Source organism: Cricetulus griseus, chromosome 6, assembly GCF_003668045.3.
Source record: "Cricetulus griseus strain 17A/GY chromosome 6, alternate assembly CriGri-PICRH-1.0, whole genome shotgun sequence".
In the NCBI taxonomy this organism is placed as follows: Eukaryota; Metazoa; Chordata; class Mammalia; order Rodentia; family Cricetidae; genus Cricetulus; species Cricetulus griseus.
The window spans coordinates 15,941,618-15,959,652 of NC_048599.1; the positions used below are offsets into that span (position 1 = coordinate 15,941,618).

The 18,035-nt window shown below is 49.4% G+C and overlaps 1 protein-coding gene across 3 annotated transcripts in view; it reads right to left on the minus strand.

Moving 5' to 3' along the window:
* Nucleotides 1–4,103: 4,103 nt before the first annotated feature.
* The window catches only part of Hnf4a (hepatocyte nuclear factor 4 alpha), a 38,696-nt gene continuing 24,764 nt past the window's right edge, over nucleotides 4,104–18,035 (minus strand). For 2 of the 3 annotated variants that reach the window (XM_035446784.1, XM_027423496.2), the window contains exons 4-10: nucleotides 15,325–15,431; nucleotides 14,518–14,673; nucleotides 10,988–11,075; nucleotides 9,431–9,586; nucleotides 7,437–7,673; nucleotides 5,399–5,551; nucleotides 4,104–4,464 (exon numbers count right to left, since the gene is read on the minus strand). In XM_035446784.1, the coding sequence (XP_035302675.1) occupies nucleotides 4,322–4,464; nucleotides 5,399–5,551; nucleotides 7,437–7,673; nucleotides 9,431–9,586; nucleotides 10,988–11,075; nucleotides 14,518–14,673; nucleotides 15,325–15,431 (1,040 nt within the window). In that variant the 3' untranslated portion in view covers nucleotides 4,104–4,321. The remainder of the gene's footprint in view (nucleotides 4,465–5,398; nucleotides 5,552–7,436; nucleotides 7,674–9,430; nucleotides 9,587–10,987; nucleotides 11,076–14,517; nucleotides 14,674–15,324; nucleotides 15,432–18,035) is intronic. The other variant, XM_035446785.1, reaches the window with a different exon arrangement.

Sequence of the window (18,035 nt, forward strand, 5' to 3'; positions counted from 1 at the left end):
CCTGTTTACAGCTGGGGCTTGCAGAGGCGGAGTGACAGGCCTACATGGCACTGACCACAAAAGGCTACCAGTGTCGCTGCATTAGAAGGTTTCTCCATCCCTGGATGGCCCGGGATGCTGGATAAATGGGCTTTCCATGAGAAAAGCCCTGATCTCTCATTGGTCAGCTGTGACGCTGAGATGCCCCATTGTGGCCACTTGTAATGATATTGGGAACACAGCTGGGAAGAGAGGCAGACGCCCAGCTTCCACAAGCTGCCCGCAGCATGGATGTGAGGGTGTGATCTGCAGGGGCTGGCCATCAGGCTATCTACTTAAGGGGAAAGGATCAAAATAGCCTTGAGATTGGCACACACATCATTTGATTGCTCTTGCTCTTATGACATCCTGGTGTCCATGTGTCTGAAAGGTTGATGTGGCCCCCAAGAGAGCACCATCTTGGAACCTCTGGCTATTCTTCCCAATCTCTCCACTGCCCTCTCTCTCTTTATGGGGGAAGACTGATTTTCACTCTCCCCATATACCTGATACCCTGAGCTAAGAAGCCAGGACTGGGGCTGGGGAAATAAGTCAGTTGGTAAAGTGCTTATCTTGTAAGCACGAAGACCAGAGTTCAATCCCCAGAACCTGCATATAAAAGCTGGGTTTATGCCGGCACGCCTTTAATCCCAGTACTTGGGAGGCAGAGGCAGAGGCAGGAGGATCTCTGTGAGTTCAAGACCAGCCTGGTCTACAGAGCGAGTTCCAGGTCAGCCTCCAAAACAATACAGAGAAACCCTGTTTCGAAAAACCAAAACAAAACAAAAAGCTGGGTATAGAATCACATGCTTATTTAATGTGCACGGGCTTTCCCAGCATGTATGTCTGTGCACCACATTTGTGTCTGGTGCCTTTGGAGGCCAGAAAAGGAAGTTGGATTTCCTGGAACTGGAGCTATAGATAGTTGTGAGCTACAATGTGGGTGCCGGGAATTGAACCCTGGTCCTCTCGGAGAGTAGTCAGTGCGCTTCACCATTGAGCCATCTCCCTAGCTCCTGGCAAATGATTCAAATCCCAGTGATGGAGACAAGTAGATCCTTAGGGTTTGCTGGCCATTAGCCTAGCCTAATCCATGAACTCCATGTCAGCAAAAGACCTCGTCTTCTGAGACAAGGCAGACAATGCCCTTGAAACAACACAAGAAGCCATTCTCTGCCCTTCCTGGGCATCAGCCCATATATATACATACACATGTGCAGGCTTCCGAATGAAAATTCCAGCACACACACACACACACACACACACACACACACACACACACACACACACACACACGGGTGGGGTAGGGCAGGACTGGACTTCTACCTCAGCCTTTCAAAGAAAATAACTGCCATGAGCCTCAGTTTTCCCATCTATATGATGTGAAATTATCCATAAAGTTTAGCCTTTTCACAGGACAACTGAAAAGGAAGCATTCTTATCCACTGTGACTACCCAGACTATCCTTATTCTAACAGGGGAAAAAAGACACCAGTACAAGGACTTAGAAAACATACATGCCATTTATTTTGTTGGATAAACTAATGCTAAAACACAGGAGCAGGAACTGTTATTGGGTTTTTTTTTTTGACCCCTGGGGCAGTAATGATGAGATTTGGGAATCGGTATGGGACCCCCGTAAATGTTTGCACACCCACAGGAAGGTGCCGACTAGTTTGATGGGGTTACAGTCTACTTTACAGATGCTTGGTGTGAAGTTTATGACTCCTATTTACCAGGACAGGTCACAGAGAGTTCTAGCAAAGGCAAATGGCATGGTTATCACAAGAAATAGAGGACATCCACTTCTGATCCTCCCTTCTCTTGCATCCACTCTCAGGAAAGCCTCTTGAATTCTGGAAGTTTCTGAACGTTCCCTGAGAAAGGAGGGTGTCTCAGGGGAAAAAACTGCAGTACCCACCTTTGTCTGCCTCCAACTTGTACTTAGTCCATCATATTATGTATTAGGACCAAAACTCAGAAAAAAACAACTCCAACATAGTTGTTGTCCTCAGCTTGTAGTCAGAAGAGTAAACTTTTCTTTATTTCACTTTTCCCATATTGTAATAGTTATTAATGCAGAATGGATTTCTCCTTCGGAAAGGATGGATGGGGCAATGGCTGACCCCTGCCCCAGAAGACTGCTACCACTGAAGGCCAACATACCTACTCCTTGCATGAACATCACTGGGATTGGAGGGACAAGAGTGGGTAAGACAATGTCCAGAAGGAATTCAGCTGCCCTGTCTCCTGCAGAGCAGTTTGAACAATCTGCCTGGATTCCCTGGGAGCACCGGAGTGAGGGTGGCCAAGAAAGGCTTGAGGGCTCTGAGCATGGAAAAGTATGTTCCAAGACCCAGGGCTTAGCTTGAGGGGTTAAGGACAACTCATCCTGACCATCCTGGACTCTGGGTATTTTTTCTTTAAGTAGGTGGCCTCAGGATTCCTCCATACCCTTTTACAGAGGACCAACACTAAAGCTGGCACTTTTGGACACTGGGGTGCTAGACACCTACTCAGAAGGGTCAGCCTTGATGGACTGTGGTATTCAGTCTCATAGTTCGTTCCTCCCATCTATCACACCTCCAGTCGTGGAAACATTGCTTATGTTCCCATCGGTCAGTGGCACTTTGTAGAGGCCACTCATAGCCACCAAGAGTCAGGCAGGGCTAAACGCTGACTGATGGGGATTAGCGGTTCCAGAATGTGTCCTGAATGTAGCTCCTCAAGTAACCCTGACCTAGGCTTCCTTATCCCTCTCCTGCCCCTCACCCAGACCATCTCGGCCCTAGATGGCCAGACTAGAGAGGTCCTTCTTCTAGGAACCACACCCTTGCTGCTCCTCACTCATACTGGGGGAGAGGAGAGGAAAAAGAGGACTGGAGTCATGAATCCACTTCACTACTTCGCAGCAAACAGGATTCTTGACATCCAAAGGACTTTAGAACACCCTCTAGCTGGCCAGTTCTGGAAAGAGCAAGCCTCTAGGGTTGACACCAGTAAAGGATGAGAAAATCTCTGAATTCCATCACAGGGGAGACAATAGCCTCATTCTTATGAGACAATTAAGATCCTCTGCTTTCATCTTCTGAAGATTCTATGAGATGGTGGATGTCAAATGCCTACGGTGTCATCCTTGAGTACAGAAGAGCTTGGCAGGCCCTGGGGAGAACTCTGATCCATCCCTTAGTCTCACTCCTAGCCTGGCCTCCTTGCTCCCTCTTAGCAGTCCTACCTCTTCAGGATGCTGTATTCATCTTTTGACAGTCCACACTGCAGCTACTCCCGACTTCATTCTAGCATTCAAGGTTCCATGGTTCCCAGCGTGTGCCCTGTCTCAGCTCCTTGGAGACTGGTTTCTTCATTGTCTCCCTCCCATGCTATGTTTCTTTACTTCCGGGCCTTTGTTCGGGCTCTCCTCCCATAAACTGGTCTGTGTCATCTACTGTGCTAACCAGAAGCCCACCTTCTCTGTCAAAGGACAGAGGCAGAGCTTGCCTCTTTCCAGATGCCTTCCCATGGCTCCCACCTCTCTCCACATCCGGTTGCAATTGTCACCCTTGGATGACTCTGCTGTAGAAAGCCATAGGGCTTATCACTCCCAAGTTATAGCCTCGTGCTGGAGGGAAGAATCATGGTGGTACTGGCAGAGAGGGGATGGTGACTCCTGCCCTCTGCCTCACCCAGGTCAGTGCTTACAGAAGGTTCTCCGAATGAGTGGGGAAATGGTTGCTACATCTTCCTCAGCCTCCGGAGGTGGCTTTGGAGAAGTCAGAATGGCTGAGGAAGGTAACAACGGAGGATGGGATGGAGGGCCACCTGAGGTTGTCACAGCAGAAGAGGGGAGGGAGTACCACACCACAAGCTGCCTCAGCCTCAGAAGCTTTGTATTCAGACCCCCTGACCAGCACCAGGGAGGAAGAGGTCCCAGCAGGGGGAGGAGAAGGGAGTTGTGTTTAAACAAGGTCCTGCAGGGACTGCAGACAGTCATCCTTCAGGGGTGAAGAAGCTGAGGGAAGATACGGAGAAAGATGAAGACAGTGGCTTCAACTTGGGAAAAATAGTCCAGGCACTGGAAAACTTCCCAGCCAGGGTCTCCTCAAGGCAAAGCCCTGCCTTCCGGGGTGTGGGGTCAGGGGTGGCAATGCATGTGACACTCAGCCCATGTTTCTGGGCCCCACACCCTTTCCATGGCTGCTCTGGGACTGTCCCTCTTGTCACATCTTCCTTGCTGTGACTTAAGTTACACCCAGGCACTCCCTGAAGGTGTGAGCCAGCAGAACCCCCGACCCCCAGCGGCTTGCTAGATGACTTCTTGCTTGGTGATTGTTGGCTGGGGAATGGCAGAGGGAGGCTTGACGATGGTGGCAATGGCTCCTGGTAAGAGCTTGTAAGGTTCAGATCCCGAGCCACTTGGTGGTGATGGCTGTGGAGTCTCGGGAGTGGCTAAAATGAGAAAGAGATAGAAATTGCTCTAAATTCCAGCCTTTGTGGGAATAACTGAAGAGCCCTGGGGAAGCTCTTCCACAGCCGAGACAGTTATATAAAATAAGATGATGGACGTATTCCCTAAGGTTCTTATGGCTCAAACATCTAGGACTCCCAGACTCTAAAATCTATGTTACGAGGTCCTACCATCCATCTGTCCACCATTAGATATAGAGGCTCAGGCTGCTTTTTCCAGACCAGGGTCCAGGTGTGACTGTTCCCAAAGGCAATATAATATGTGATAAAAATACTGACTTGGAAGAAAGAGCAGCAGTTGAGGTCCTGGGCCAACAGGGCCAAAACTGGCATTTCTTCAATGTTTAGGAGAAGGGTAATGCAAATGAAAAGGCTTCGTTCCTATCACAGGTTGGGTGAGCGACTTTGACCTGCGTGCCTGCTTTCATTTAGTAGACTACTATAAAATCCCTTTCATTCCAGTGGCCACCTCATCTCATTGATGATACTGTTCTTTGAAGAGCTTGGCCCAATGACCGACTCAGCCATTGGAGAGTTCCCCTCAGATGATGGCCTAGTAGAGTGGGCAGTCCTACTTAACTGCCAGTCTTCTTCAGCTGTCCACAGGATGGCCACATCCATCTGGACAGACCTATGTCAGTGAACACTTTCACCTGGTGGATGACACTATCTAATGGAATTCTCAGCCAACAAACATTCTCAATGGTGGATTGCCTCGTTCAGTAGATACTGTCGGTCACTTTGCTGAACACACAGCCTCACTCAAGAAACAGCTTTAACCAACAGCCTCCCCCCATTCCTTACTCCAAAACACAGAGAAGTACGTCCCTGGTCCCACCATCTAGATACGATCTTCTCCTGACGCCTTTCTTAGACCCCTCTGTACCCCTTGCTGGGTAGACCCCAGGCTGCCCACCTGCCTGCCCCCTGGGTCGGGGCCACTCACACATCTGTCCATTGCTGAGATGAGAGGGCATCGTGTTGGCCACTATGACATTGGTGCCCATGTGTTCCTGCATCAGGTGAGGGTGCAGGGGGTGGTGGGCATGGGGTGCATCACTGGCAGACCCTGTGGATAGAAATAAGGGCATCCGTCAGGACCGGAAGTCTTGGAAAAGGACCACAGCCTTGCAGCACCATTTTCCTCAGTGCGGCAGTCAGGCTACTCGTCACGACCAACAATGTCTCTTGGGCACTTATTCTGGGGTTAAAGTCGCCATCCCAAGCCAGTCTCAGCTCTGGCCCAGCTACCCTTCTCAGGGAACATTATCAGAGGCTTGTCCTTTGTGTGTCACTTTCCCATCACTTACTCTGTGATACTCTGCCAACCTGGTTTCCACGCTCCAAACCTGCCGACGACGCTGCACTCAACAAAGAGACGGACCCTGCGTGCTCCCACTCCTTCCTCTCTCCTAGTCCTTCGCTGGTTTCTAACTTCACCCCTTCCCCACACTCCTCCCCTCCCGTTCCTTCTTTCTCTTTCCTTCCCCTCTCCCCCCCCATTCAGCACCATTGTACCCTGTCTTCCTGAAAACATACCTTTTCTTGGATTCTATAATTTTCCTGCTTTTCTCCCATGCCCCTGGCTGGTCTTCTCTAAAGCCTTCTGTGACGCACCTCTTTTGACTCCTATTGCTAGAAAGCCCAAGGCTGCTTTGCCTCTATTGCTGGGCCATCCTCTCTAACCCATCTCCCGTGTCAAGTCCAGGGTGGATCTTCTGGGTCATCTGCTCACCACCCTAGACCGAGATTCAGGTCTTCCCATCTTCCTTGTCAGGAAATCATTCCACCATTGTTTCCAACACTCGGAGCAAACATTCGGACTTGGCCCTTTTCCTGCTTCTGTCCCTCCCTGCTTCAGCATCTGCTGCATCCAAAGAGTCTCCTCCTTCTCTGCCTGCTCCACTCCCACAGTCTAAGCTACCATTGTCTCCAATGGTAGGAAGAATACCCTTCCTGGATGCTCCCACTGCCCCCTGCCCCCTTCAACTCACTATTGACCCCTAAGTCAGACTGGCTTCTTTAAACTTTTAGTTCAATTTTCAGCCTCTTTACAAAAGTTGCAGAGAGAGTAAAATACAAATTCCCTGCCCTTTCCTTCCTTCTCCATTCCTTCCCTTCCCTTACTATTTCCTTCCAAAGTCTCCCTGTTTCCCAAGCTGCCTCACTAACTCTTGGTCCTCCTGCCACAGCCCCCTGTTGTTGGAATTATACTGGTTTGTTCCTGTATAACCCCCCTTTTTTTCCTTCAAAATCAGGGTTTCTCTATGTAGCCCTGGCTGTCCTGGAACTCTTAGACCAGGCTGGCCCTGGAACTCAGAGATCTGCCTGCCTCTGCCTTTCAAGTGCTGAGATTAAAGTCCTGGACCACTGCCTAAAACCCAAATTTTTGATCCTGACCCATCAAGCCCCGTTAATGACTTGGTTTTTAGTTAATTTCCACCTTCATCTCCTCCAACTATGCCACCTCACACATGAATCTTACCTCAGAGCCTAGAACAAATGACTTCCGCTTAGAATGTTTTCCAAGATTTTAAAATCTAGTAATTTGTACCCATCAGTCTTAGACACCACTTCAGGGAGGCATCTCTTGGTCGACTCATCTTAAGGCCCTCATGTGACCTGTCTATTTTTATGTTTTGCTATTCATTTGGTAATTGTCTATTTCCATGACATTCTTTCCTCCTTAAAACAGTGATTGACTGACTCATGCTAGACCCTCAGCGTCTGAACAAGTGGACCTCTGTCCTTATCTCTATTTATTTTTCCTGGTGAGAAGCCAAGGTCCCACAGACAAGGCAGATTGTCCAAAGCTCCCACTAAAGAAGCACTGGAGTCCAGAGGCCAGCTAGGTTCATGAGAAGCCTGTCTCAAGAGGCAGTACTTCAGATCTACAAAGAGATGACACCCCTACCATGCCCCCCCACCCCTACCGGCACCCCAGTGCTACAGACCTCCAAGCAGCATCTCCTGCAGCAGGTTGTCAATCTTGGCCATGCCAAAGAGCTTGATGAACTGAATCTGTTCGATCATCTGCCAGGTGATGCTCTGCAGGGTGGGTAACAGCAGCAGGAGTTCACCAAACCGGCCCCGAGAGTCGTACTGGCGGTCGTTGATGTAGTCCTCCAGGCTCACCTGTACCTGTGACCTCAGCCGCTTGATCTTGCCCGGGTCGCTCAGCCCCTTGGCGTCTGCAGTGGGAGAGGTGGTCAGGAAGGGTCCAAATCCCCTAACTTGTAGCCCCCAATTGGGCCACTTATTGATCTTGGAACACAGAGAATCTTTTTTTAAAAATTATTATTAATGATTCTATTTATTTTTATTTTGTGTGCATTGGTGTTTTACCTACATGTACATCTGTGTGAGGGTGTCAGATTCCCTGGAACTGGAGTTACAGACAGTTCTGAGCTGCCATGTGGGTGCTGGAAATTGAACCCAGGACCTCTGGAAGAGCAGCCAGTGATCTTAATTGCTGAGCCATCTCTACAGCTCCATGAAGACAGAGAGTCTTCACCAGTGCTGGGACAAGAATTTTGGGTCCTCAACAGCTAGCTTACTCTAGAATAAATAGTGGTTTCTTAGACCCAGGCAGAAAAATATACTAAGCATGGTATAGCATGTTATACTCTCACTTCTCTTTAAATTTTCTTATGCTATACTAGAGATCAAACCCAGTATCTTGCAAATGCTCTACTATTGAGAGCCCCAGTCTCTCCTTGTCTCAGGCAAAGGGAAATAAGGAAGACTTGGCCATGCAATCAGGTGTTGGAAGAACCATGATGCGAACTTGGGGCTCCTGGCCCACAGATAAGGTTCCACCATCTAGACCCCGTACTTGAACATCTACCCTTCCTTGCCTGCTGCTGTCACCTGGAGACTCAGCTGAGTCTTCAGCTCCTCCAGCAGAAAGAGACTCCACCTACACTTTGCACTTTTTTTCAGTCAATCATCATTCATGAATTCCTGATCTATACCAGCCTAGACTAGGTTCCCTTCCCTGGACCAAGCTGCTGACTTTGCCTTGAGGTTAGTAATAGCACACCTGTCACTGAGCAATGACCACCTTCCCAGTATCAAGTTTTGCACCACAGGACTGGAACTAGACTCTTGCTCTCTGGGAAATGGCATGTTACAGGCAGAAATCAAGACCATGAATTTGAAAAATGTATATAAATTAATGGCCTAAAGTTCAAGTCTATGCTCTACAAGTTCCTAGTTGTGTGACCTTGCTTGAGTCAGTCTCTACATTTTCATCTTCTCCTTATTTGAAAATGGGGTGAAGATGGTTCCTATATCACAGGTATCATGTTGCATATAATCTGCATGAAGTGTTTAAAACCGTGCACCCGGGAGTCCTCAATAAACGGTAGTCATTTTCCTCTTGGCTGCTTTTATTGCTAGAGGTCATCTCTGCGAAATCAGGGACTAGCACCAAGGACAGCGCCGAGTGCCCAGCCCACTTAAGCAGGTAAGACCGAAGATACTGAGAAACAAAGCAGGCTTTGTACAAAGATGTGACTACAGACATACAGTGCAAACTCAGGGACAAGAGTCAACACAACCAATAGGGAGAGGACAGAGAGAACCTGAAGGAAGAGGATGCAGCATCCTCATCTCAACAACTGAAGAGTAGAAGATGCTGCCTGTGGCTGACAGGCTGCTGAAAGCTCCAGACGTAATCAACAAGAGACAGGAGAGCACCAATAATGGAGGGTGGGAGAAAGGATGTTAAGGGTGAAGATGGAAAATGTAAAACCCAGGCTTTTGCAGTCTGTGCCCTGTAAAGTCCTTCCTTCCCGGGAACCCTAGTCTGCCTCATCTGCTCGATGGGGTTGATGAAAATAACTTCTGGTTGTCATGACAATCCAAGAGGTTGTGAGCCTATATATAAGGGGTGTGACAGCAGGTCTGGGGATGTGAAGGACAGATTAGGAGGTGTGGATGGTACCTGGGTCGAAGAAGATGATGGCTTTGAGGCAGGCATACTCATTGTCATCTATCTGCAGCTCCTGGAAGGGCAGGACCAGCTCATCAAGGATGCGAATGGACACTCGGCTCATCTCTGCTAGCTCTGGGCAGTGTCGAGGGACGATGTAGTCATTGCCTGGATGGGTGGAGGGGAGAAGATGGGGCTGTTGCCTTGGTTGTCCCCTGTCACCCCTGTTGTGATTTGCAGTTAAGAGTGTGCCTGATATTCCTGGGAGGAGCTACTGGGATCACCAAGCCCATTTTACAAATCAGAAATCTGAGGCCAATGAGGAAGGTGAATGCCTGAAGTTCTGGGTGAGCTAGGAACTTGGCTTTTTCAGAGACCTTTCATGTTCCCCCAAACTCCTTTTACCTGCATGACTCAAGATGAAGGAAAGCCAAGGCCCACTCAGGAGGCACTAAAGTGTCAAGGTCAAGGGACAGATTCCAGAACTGGGTCACCCCATCTGAATGGTTCTGTCACTTATGGCTGGGTGTGGTTAGGTAACATACTTGACTTATTTGTGATTCAGTTTCCTCATTTATAAAAATGGGAATATCTAACAACTATCTTAGGGTTGTTGTATTGAAAGAGGTCATACACATTTGTCTGGTGGATAACATGGTCCTTGACATATAGGGTGTATTACACAAGCATTCCAATAATAAGTATGTCCTAAAGACCCAGGTGACATGGGCTGGAGGCTGAGTCATTCCCAGCCATCTTTTGTTTCAACCCCACAAAGAACTTTGAAATGTACTTGAAATTCCAGGGACAACAGATTGCTCTCTAACTGGAAGTCTAGAAGACCCCCTCTCTTGCAACTCTATTTCCTACATCTGAGTTGGGGAATCACCTGAGAGCTGGGTTCTGGAGCCTTATACTTTGGTCAAGCTTAAGAACAGGGCTGGGCTACATTTGTTTTAATTTTGCTGTGGTGCTGGGGGGTGCATATGCTCTACCACTGAGCTGCACCTCCAGGCTCCCCTTAAAAGTTTTCCTAAATTGCATTTATTTATTTATTTATTTATTTATTTATTTATTTATTTATTCTGTGTGTCTCAGTGTGCACGTGGAGGTCAGTGCACAATCTCAGGAGTTGGTTTTCTCTTTCCACCGCATGGGTTCCTAGGCTTGAACTCAGGCTGTAAGTCTTGGCAACAGGTGCTGTTCCCACTGAGTCATCTTGCCAGTCCAAGGTATTGCTAGTGAACTCTCAACTGATAGTTGCTAGATTTTTTTCAATTATTTTTTAATTTTAGTTGAAGATAGGCTCATGTTAGGTTTCTCAGGCTGACCTGAGCCCTCCATGTAGTGCATGGCATGTAATTCCAGACATGTCTTGACCTTGTAAACTTCCTGCCTTAGCTTCCTAAACAAGCTGGGATTGTAGGCTTACAACAGCACATCCAGTTTGGATGTTTCTGATCTTCCTGTCTGGTCCCTGTGTGTTACCATGGAGATACTCTTCCCTTGTGGGTATACCAAGCTGGGTTCCATCCCTCAATCTCTGTCTGGGACTGGCAGCCTCCTCACCTAGGAGCAGCACATCCTTGAACACCATGGATCTCTTGGTGGCTCCGAGCAGCAGGTGCTCACCAGCATGGGCTCTGAGCAGGGCCACCTGGAAGAGAGGCAGGGTGAAGCTTAGCATCTGCACCCCAGGAAGGCTGCTCAGAGTCAGGTCAGTGGCCTTGGCAAGGCAGTACTATGTCCCTTCTTCCTTTACTTACCTGAGCTCCAAAAAATACACCACAAAACCTCTGCCTACCTCTCATGACTGATGAAGCAAGGACCATGGGGGAGGATTCTATAGAGACCAGGAAGGTGGAAGCATGTGCTCTCCCAACCAGGGCACCTCCTGTTCACTCTGCTCTTGAACCAGTGTGTCTCCATCTTTGGGGAAAGAGCTGTGCCCTGGCCTCATCAGGGCATAGGCCATACATGATGTGCATGCCTCAAACCAGACATTCAAAGAGTGTCAGCTTGTCCCAGATGTTTTAAAACTGTGGGTTCCAAGTTCTTACCCATGTGCCAGCTGTAGGGAACTGTTAAGGCACTTTAGGGAAAGTCATAGTCTTGGGTTCAACTGCCGGTGACTGATTCTATATGCATGAGCTGGACCTGGGGTATGTAGACAACAAGCTTCCCTATTGATCCCAAAGCTCCACTGAGTTTAGAAAGTCACTGATGCTAAAGATCTCTGCAGAGCCCATTCTGCTGACACGGTAAGAATCTGGGATTTTCAGAGAAACCTCATGAGCTTCCATACGTGTGTTCTTACAATGTGCTTATGTAAGTAAAGGGCATCACCATGCCCTGTCTTTCCATGGCAGTCTGTGAAGACTGAAGTTGAGGTCAAGTTGGCTGCCTCACAGGACATTGTGCTCTAGAGCCATTGGTCGTAGTGCTTGTGTGAAGACCAAAGAATGGCAGCAGGCTGGTGGCCCTGGGGATCTGCATACTCTGTGGGAGGCTGCAGCTAGCAAGCCATGCTGGGAAGGTCAGGGGCTGCTGGGTGCTCATTCATTTAGTTGTCAAATGTTAGATGCCTCCAATGTGTCACTCATCTAAAACAAATGTATTGGTGTGTGTGTGTGTGTGTGTGTGTGTGTGTGTGTGTGTGTGTGTAGGGGAGAGAACAGCGATTCTCTCCTTTCACTCTGTGGGTCCTGGGAATCAGCCTTGACAGCAAGCGCCTTTACCTGTTGAACCACTGCACCGCCCCTCCCAGACGGAGTGGGGCACAAGAGTCTCTGAGCTCATACAACTGCCAGGCTGAGAGTGGGGGGAAAGGAATGATAAAGCGGGCAAGGGAATGGGGGGGTGCTGCAATGGGCAAATGAAGGGGAAGAGAAGAGGGAGAGGGAGAGTGAGAGGGAGGGAGAAGGGAAGGGAGGGGAGGGGAGGGAAGGGAACACAGAGCAGTGATATGGGAGAGGCTGTGTGGACAGGAAAGCAGGGCAAACCTCTTTAAAGAGGTGACTTGCTGAACAGCCCAGAAGCTCCTCAGAACACAGGGATCACGCAGATCTTTAGTGAAACAAATGAAGAAAAGAATGGAATGAATGACTGAGCCAGCACCCTGGCTTCCTCCCAATTCCGGTTCCTCCTGAGCCTGCCCGTTATGAAGCCTTTCCAATCCACCATGGCTGGAACCCACGAGAGAAACTAAAAGTGGGGAGGAATGGGAGAGCTTGGAGGTAAGACACTATTTTCTGTGACCAATAGAGAGGGATATGGAAGACGCTAATCACTGAGCCCTCTCTACCTGGAAGGCACTGTGGTGCTCTCAACCATTAGCTCTGTGGCTCTTAGACCCCAGAACAGAGGACTGAGTCAAATCCCAGAGTGGTGGCCAATGTGCTCTGAGATGTAAGCCAATCTCTTTCTCTCTCTATGCTTTAGTCCGCTTATCCAGTTAGACCTGGCCTTCCAGATTCAGGAATTGGCTATCCAGGTATAACAAGAAGATGGTCCCTGTAACAAGTCCCTTGGAAGGCCATGTCCCCAAATCTCACAGATAGCCTCAGCATGCTAGGCAATATGGTCTCCTTATGTACCATGACTAGGTTCCCAGATCCAACCCTCAGACATGACAGCTGTGGGGTGTGGGCAGGCAAGGGAGCATTAATGATTGGCCCATGTTACTGGCCACCCATCACTGCTCTCCGAGAATGCTCTGAGCCCAGCCAGGGAGGTTTGGGTGGGAAACGGAGGTTAACAATTGCTCAGCTTGGGGGTATCTTGTTGTCCAGCTAAGTTCCTGGGAAGGAACAGGGGGGATTAAACATTAATTCAGGCTCTCCAGCAGAGGCACGGGGCTGAGGCACGAGGAGGAGTGGGAGAAAGCAGGGACAGCTTGGACATGATCCCGGACTGTCAGCTCTCCATAGGAGAGACATGTGTCTGGAGTACAGACCAGAAGAAGGCCAAGGAGCAGACAAGCCAGTGTTGACCTAGAGTGCCCCATGGTGTTTTTATGGGTGTTTAAAGAGGCGTGGGAGGACCCAGATTCTGCAGAGAGGAACAACCACGGGGCTTCATGACTTCTCTGAAACACTGAAACTATGCAGCCGGCGTGGTGAAGCACACTTTTAATTCCAGCACTTGGGAGGCCGTGACAGGCAGATCTCTGTGAGTTCAAGGACAGCCTGATCTACAGAGTGAGTTCCAGGCCAACCTGGGCTACACAGAGAAATTCTGTCTCAAACCAAAAAACAATCCCCCAAGCAAATAACAAGACACAAGATGCTGTAGTATCAAACTCATGGGCAAAGACCTGGGGCTTTCAATGCTGGGAAGGTGACTGGTCCCTCCCCCTTACCCAGGCAGGAAGATGTCTGTGGAGGCCAAGGGGAGTGTGTGCATTTCAGAAACTTATCCATCCAAAGATGCACACAGCCCTCCTAACCCTGTACTTCCCTGCCCTGGACCCATTTTGGGAGTCTGGAGAAGGTGTCTTGGAACACAAATGCTGACAAAGCATCTCGGGGAAAAGCAAGAAACAACACTGGGGCAGGCAGCGGAGTCCAGCTGAAATGCTGTTGCATCATCCTGCACTTTTCAAACAAGAATGGCCCCAGTTCTGACAACACTCTGGAGAAATAACTTCCACTTGGTAGATAAGAACACTGGGCCTTGGAGCAAAGTAATTTGCCCAAAATCGCCCAGAGCTTAGTCCAAATCTCCTGATCCCCGGTTTCAGATCCCTGTCAACACCACCAGGAATGCTGAATGATGCGCTGATTAAGAGTCTGGACTTTGGATCGTCCTTGGCAGGTTCTAATCCCAGTTATGTTGGTTACTGGCTGTGTGACCTTGAGTGATTTACTTAACCTCTCTGTGCCCCGGTTTCCTCACCTGGAAGATGGGAAACATTCCTACTTAATAGCCCTTAGGGGGACTAAGTTAATATTTGTAGAGTTACTTAAACAGTTCTGGGAGCACATGAGTGCTATATGTTTCATTGAATCAAATCAAATCAGTCCAAGGCTGTCTTGGGTAGGTCGACTGGACCCTGATGGCCCAGCAGCCACCTCCGCTCCCAGCACATGGGCCCTTACCTGGTCATCCAGAAGGAGCTCACAGAAGGCTGGGATGTACTTGGCCCACTCGACCAGAACTAGCAGCTGTTCCTTCATGGACTCACACACGTCTGTAATGTTGGCGATCTTCTTGGCGCGAATGTCGCCATTGATCCCAGAGATGGGGGAGGTGATCTGTAGGAGACAAGAAAATGCTGGGAATGGCGGGTTTTCCCTGAAATTCCTGTCCCTTGCACAGAGCCCATTCCCTAGGAAGTCCCCTGTCTGCTAACAGCTGTACTCCATGTACTGCCAGGACAGTAGGAAGCTCTGAGCAAAGGGACAGGGAGGACTCATAAGCAGGGGAGCACTCCGTTTGGACCACCACCCACTGCCTACCCCGCTCCCATCTCTTCTAGTTCCTCCAAGTCTCAGTAACTCCTTGGGTGTAAGAGAGGAACAGGGCATCACCCTCATCTCATATACGAAGTCACCATGGCCCAGAGAGGCACTGTGACTTGCCTGAGGTCACGCAGCCCGAGGTTGGCTAAGCCTATTTGCTACCTTGTTGCAACGATTACTTCCTTTTGGTAGGACTTCTCTTGAGCCCTCAAGGAGAGCACTTGAGTGAACATGGCCACGGAGATGAACTAGACAGTGCCCCCAGGGTGCCAGATCTAGGTTCTATTTGTCACAAAACCAGTGTGTGGCATTGGGTTCAGTTCTCCTTCTGCAGTTTCTGTGGCCCTTTCCACATGGGGCTCCAGGGTCTGGCAGGAGGAGGCTGAGGTAGAAGTGAGGTCTCCCTGAAAGGGAGCCCAGGAAGATGAGAGGGTCCTTTGGTACCTGCTGAGACAGGACCTCTGCCTGCAGAAGCGCATTGATGGACGGCAGGCTGCTATCTTCGTAGCTTGACCTCCGAGTGCTGATCCGGTCCCGCTCATTTTGGACGGCTATGAGGAGGCAGAGAGAGGTAAGGAGGAGCACTGAGAGGAGGGAGGGTGTTCCACAACCATTAAGGAGTTGGGAGATGTGGGAGGAGATGGTTCAACCTGGGCTGGGGCTGCCAGAGTGCTGCAGGGGGACATTTACCGTGTGTGTGTGTGTGTGTGTGTGTGTGTGTGTGTGTGTTTGTGTGCGCGCGCGCGCGCACGCGCATGTCTGAGGACAAATTATAGGCATCAGTTCTTTCTTTCTACCATATAGGTCCCAGGAATGATCAAATTCAGGTTGTTGTCAGGCTTGGTGGCAGATGTCCCGCTGAGTCATTTTGCCTGTCACATGTGACATTTCCTAACTCAATTTGCAAAGCTTGTCACACACCAAAACTTCCCCCTGCCCTATATACAATAAGAAGGCTGAAGGAATGACAGGCCAACACCAGGGGAAGGTTAGTTATAACTCAGTGGAGCAATACAGTGAGCATCTGCCACCGTCCCAGATCCACATTCTCTGCTTGCAAGCCACCTGGTCCCTTCCCTTCCAGATGAGCAACTCTTTTTTCCTGGTGACACAGAGATGACCCTGGGATTCCTAAGTGCCAGGCAGAAGTCCTGGACTGGGACCTGGAGGCCCAGCTGCCTTAGTGGACTGTCTGCTGGGAGGAACCCTGCTCTCTATACTAACCTGGGAAAAGAGGAGAAGGCAGTCTCTTTCCTCCCACACCAGGAACTCTCCAGAATCCATGGACCGAAGGCCTTGCCTCCCACACCTCCAGCCCACCACCCACCGCTAGCCAAGTCAGCACAGGCCTAAAGTATCAGACATCCTTTCACTGTCCCACCTGCCCCCCTTCCTCACTATGGAAGGAAGAGGAGGGAGTGTGAGGCTGCAGAGAGCTCTCACTCTGTGATGGCTGGAATACCTTCCCTGGGTCCTCTGTCTCCCCATTTATCTGAAGCTCCTACCCCTTAGCCTGCTTTCTGCCCATCTTCCATCTTGGGAACTGGCAGGCAGTGTCTTCCCTGCACACAGACACCCCCCCCCCCACACACACACACTGGTTCATTCACGGGGACCTGCTGTGATGCTCATCACACAGAAGACCCTGATCTGCTCCCAAAGGCCCCACACTCTCCCATGGGCTGGACCAGGACCTCCTAGAGGTCCTGAGACCAGAGGCTTCTGGCTTTACCTTTGGGATTGAACTGCTCTCAGGTCAACCTAAATATATCCAGGTCACAATGGCGGTCCTACCATCTCATCAGGCTCCTTTGGATGCACACGGCCATCTCCCCGTTACTACTTCCCTCTCACTCAGTCTGTCCCCGACAACTGCCTCTCCCTCTGTGTAGATACCCACACAGGCCACACATGTGCCCAGGGCCTTTGCCCAGCCTTTCCTGACGCCTCACACCCCCCTTTCCATCACCTTCAATGGTCAGAGGATGACTCAGTGGTTAAGAGAATGTACTACTCTAGGACCTGAGTTTGGTTCCCAGAATTCCTATCGGGTGGCTCACAAACGCTCTGCAGGAATCTGCACTCAAGTCTATGTCTGTAGACACACAATTAAAAATAAAGCAAGTCTTTAAAAAATAATGTCGCTGGCTGGGCATTGGTGGTGCACGCCTTTAATCCCAGCACTCGGGAGGCAGAGGCAGAGGATCTCTGTGAGTTCGAGACCAGCCTGGTCAACAAGAGCTAGTTCCAGTACAACAGCCTCCAAAGCCACAGAGAAACCCTGTCTCGAAAAACCAATAATAATAACAACAACAACAACAACAATAATAATAATAATAATATCGCCAGGCAGTGGTCACCCACTCCTTTAATCTCAGAAGAGGCAGGCAGATCTCTATGAGTTTGAGGCTATCTGGTCTACACAGAGAGTTCCAGGAGAGCCAGGGGGTACACAGAGAAACCCTTTCTCAAAAAAAAAAAAGTTACCTCAGGTGCTTTTTCAACCTCCTCTGACAGTGTAGTACCCTAGGCTCTGCCCTCTTCTGTTTTAAATTTCCCCAAGGTATCTATTGTAGCATTATTTGCTGAATTCTTTACTATCTAGCTCCAAAGCTCCCAAAAGCCAGACCTTCCTCTCTCTTTCTCACTGTTAACCTGGCCACTAAAGCATACCCTAACACACAGTAGGTATGCAGCATATATTTGTGGAGTGAAGATGTCACTGTCACTGGATAAGACAGCATATGACTTCAAGGAACACTGACTCTTCAACTCCCTCTTGGTTTCAGAATGTCGAAATCCAGAGCCGGGAGTAGTGGCTCATGCCTGTGATCCCAGCATTTGGGGGGCTGAGGCAGGAGGGTCTGCCAGCTTGGATTATAGATGCTGGGGCCTGGAAAGATAGGTCAGCTGATGAGAGAATGGACCACTTGCACACAGAGGATGCGAGTTGGTTCCCAGCACCCGCGTCATGTAGCTCACAAGCAACTGTAACTCCAAACTCCAGGGGATCTAGCACCTCTTCTTCTGCTTCTGAAAGTGTCTTCGCGTGCATACACGTGCTCATTGCTGTACGCACACACCCATATACACACACAATAATAATTAATCATAATAATAATAAATCTAAAAAAGTAAAGGAAAGAGAAAAGTGA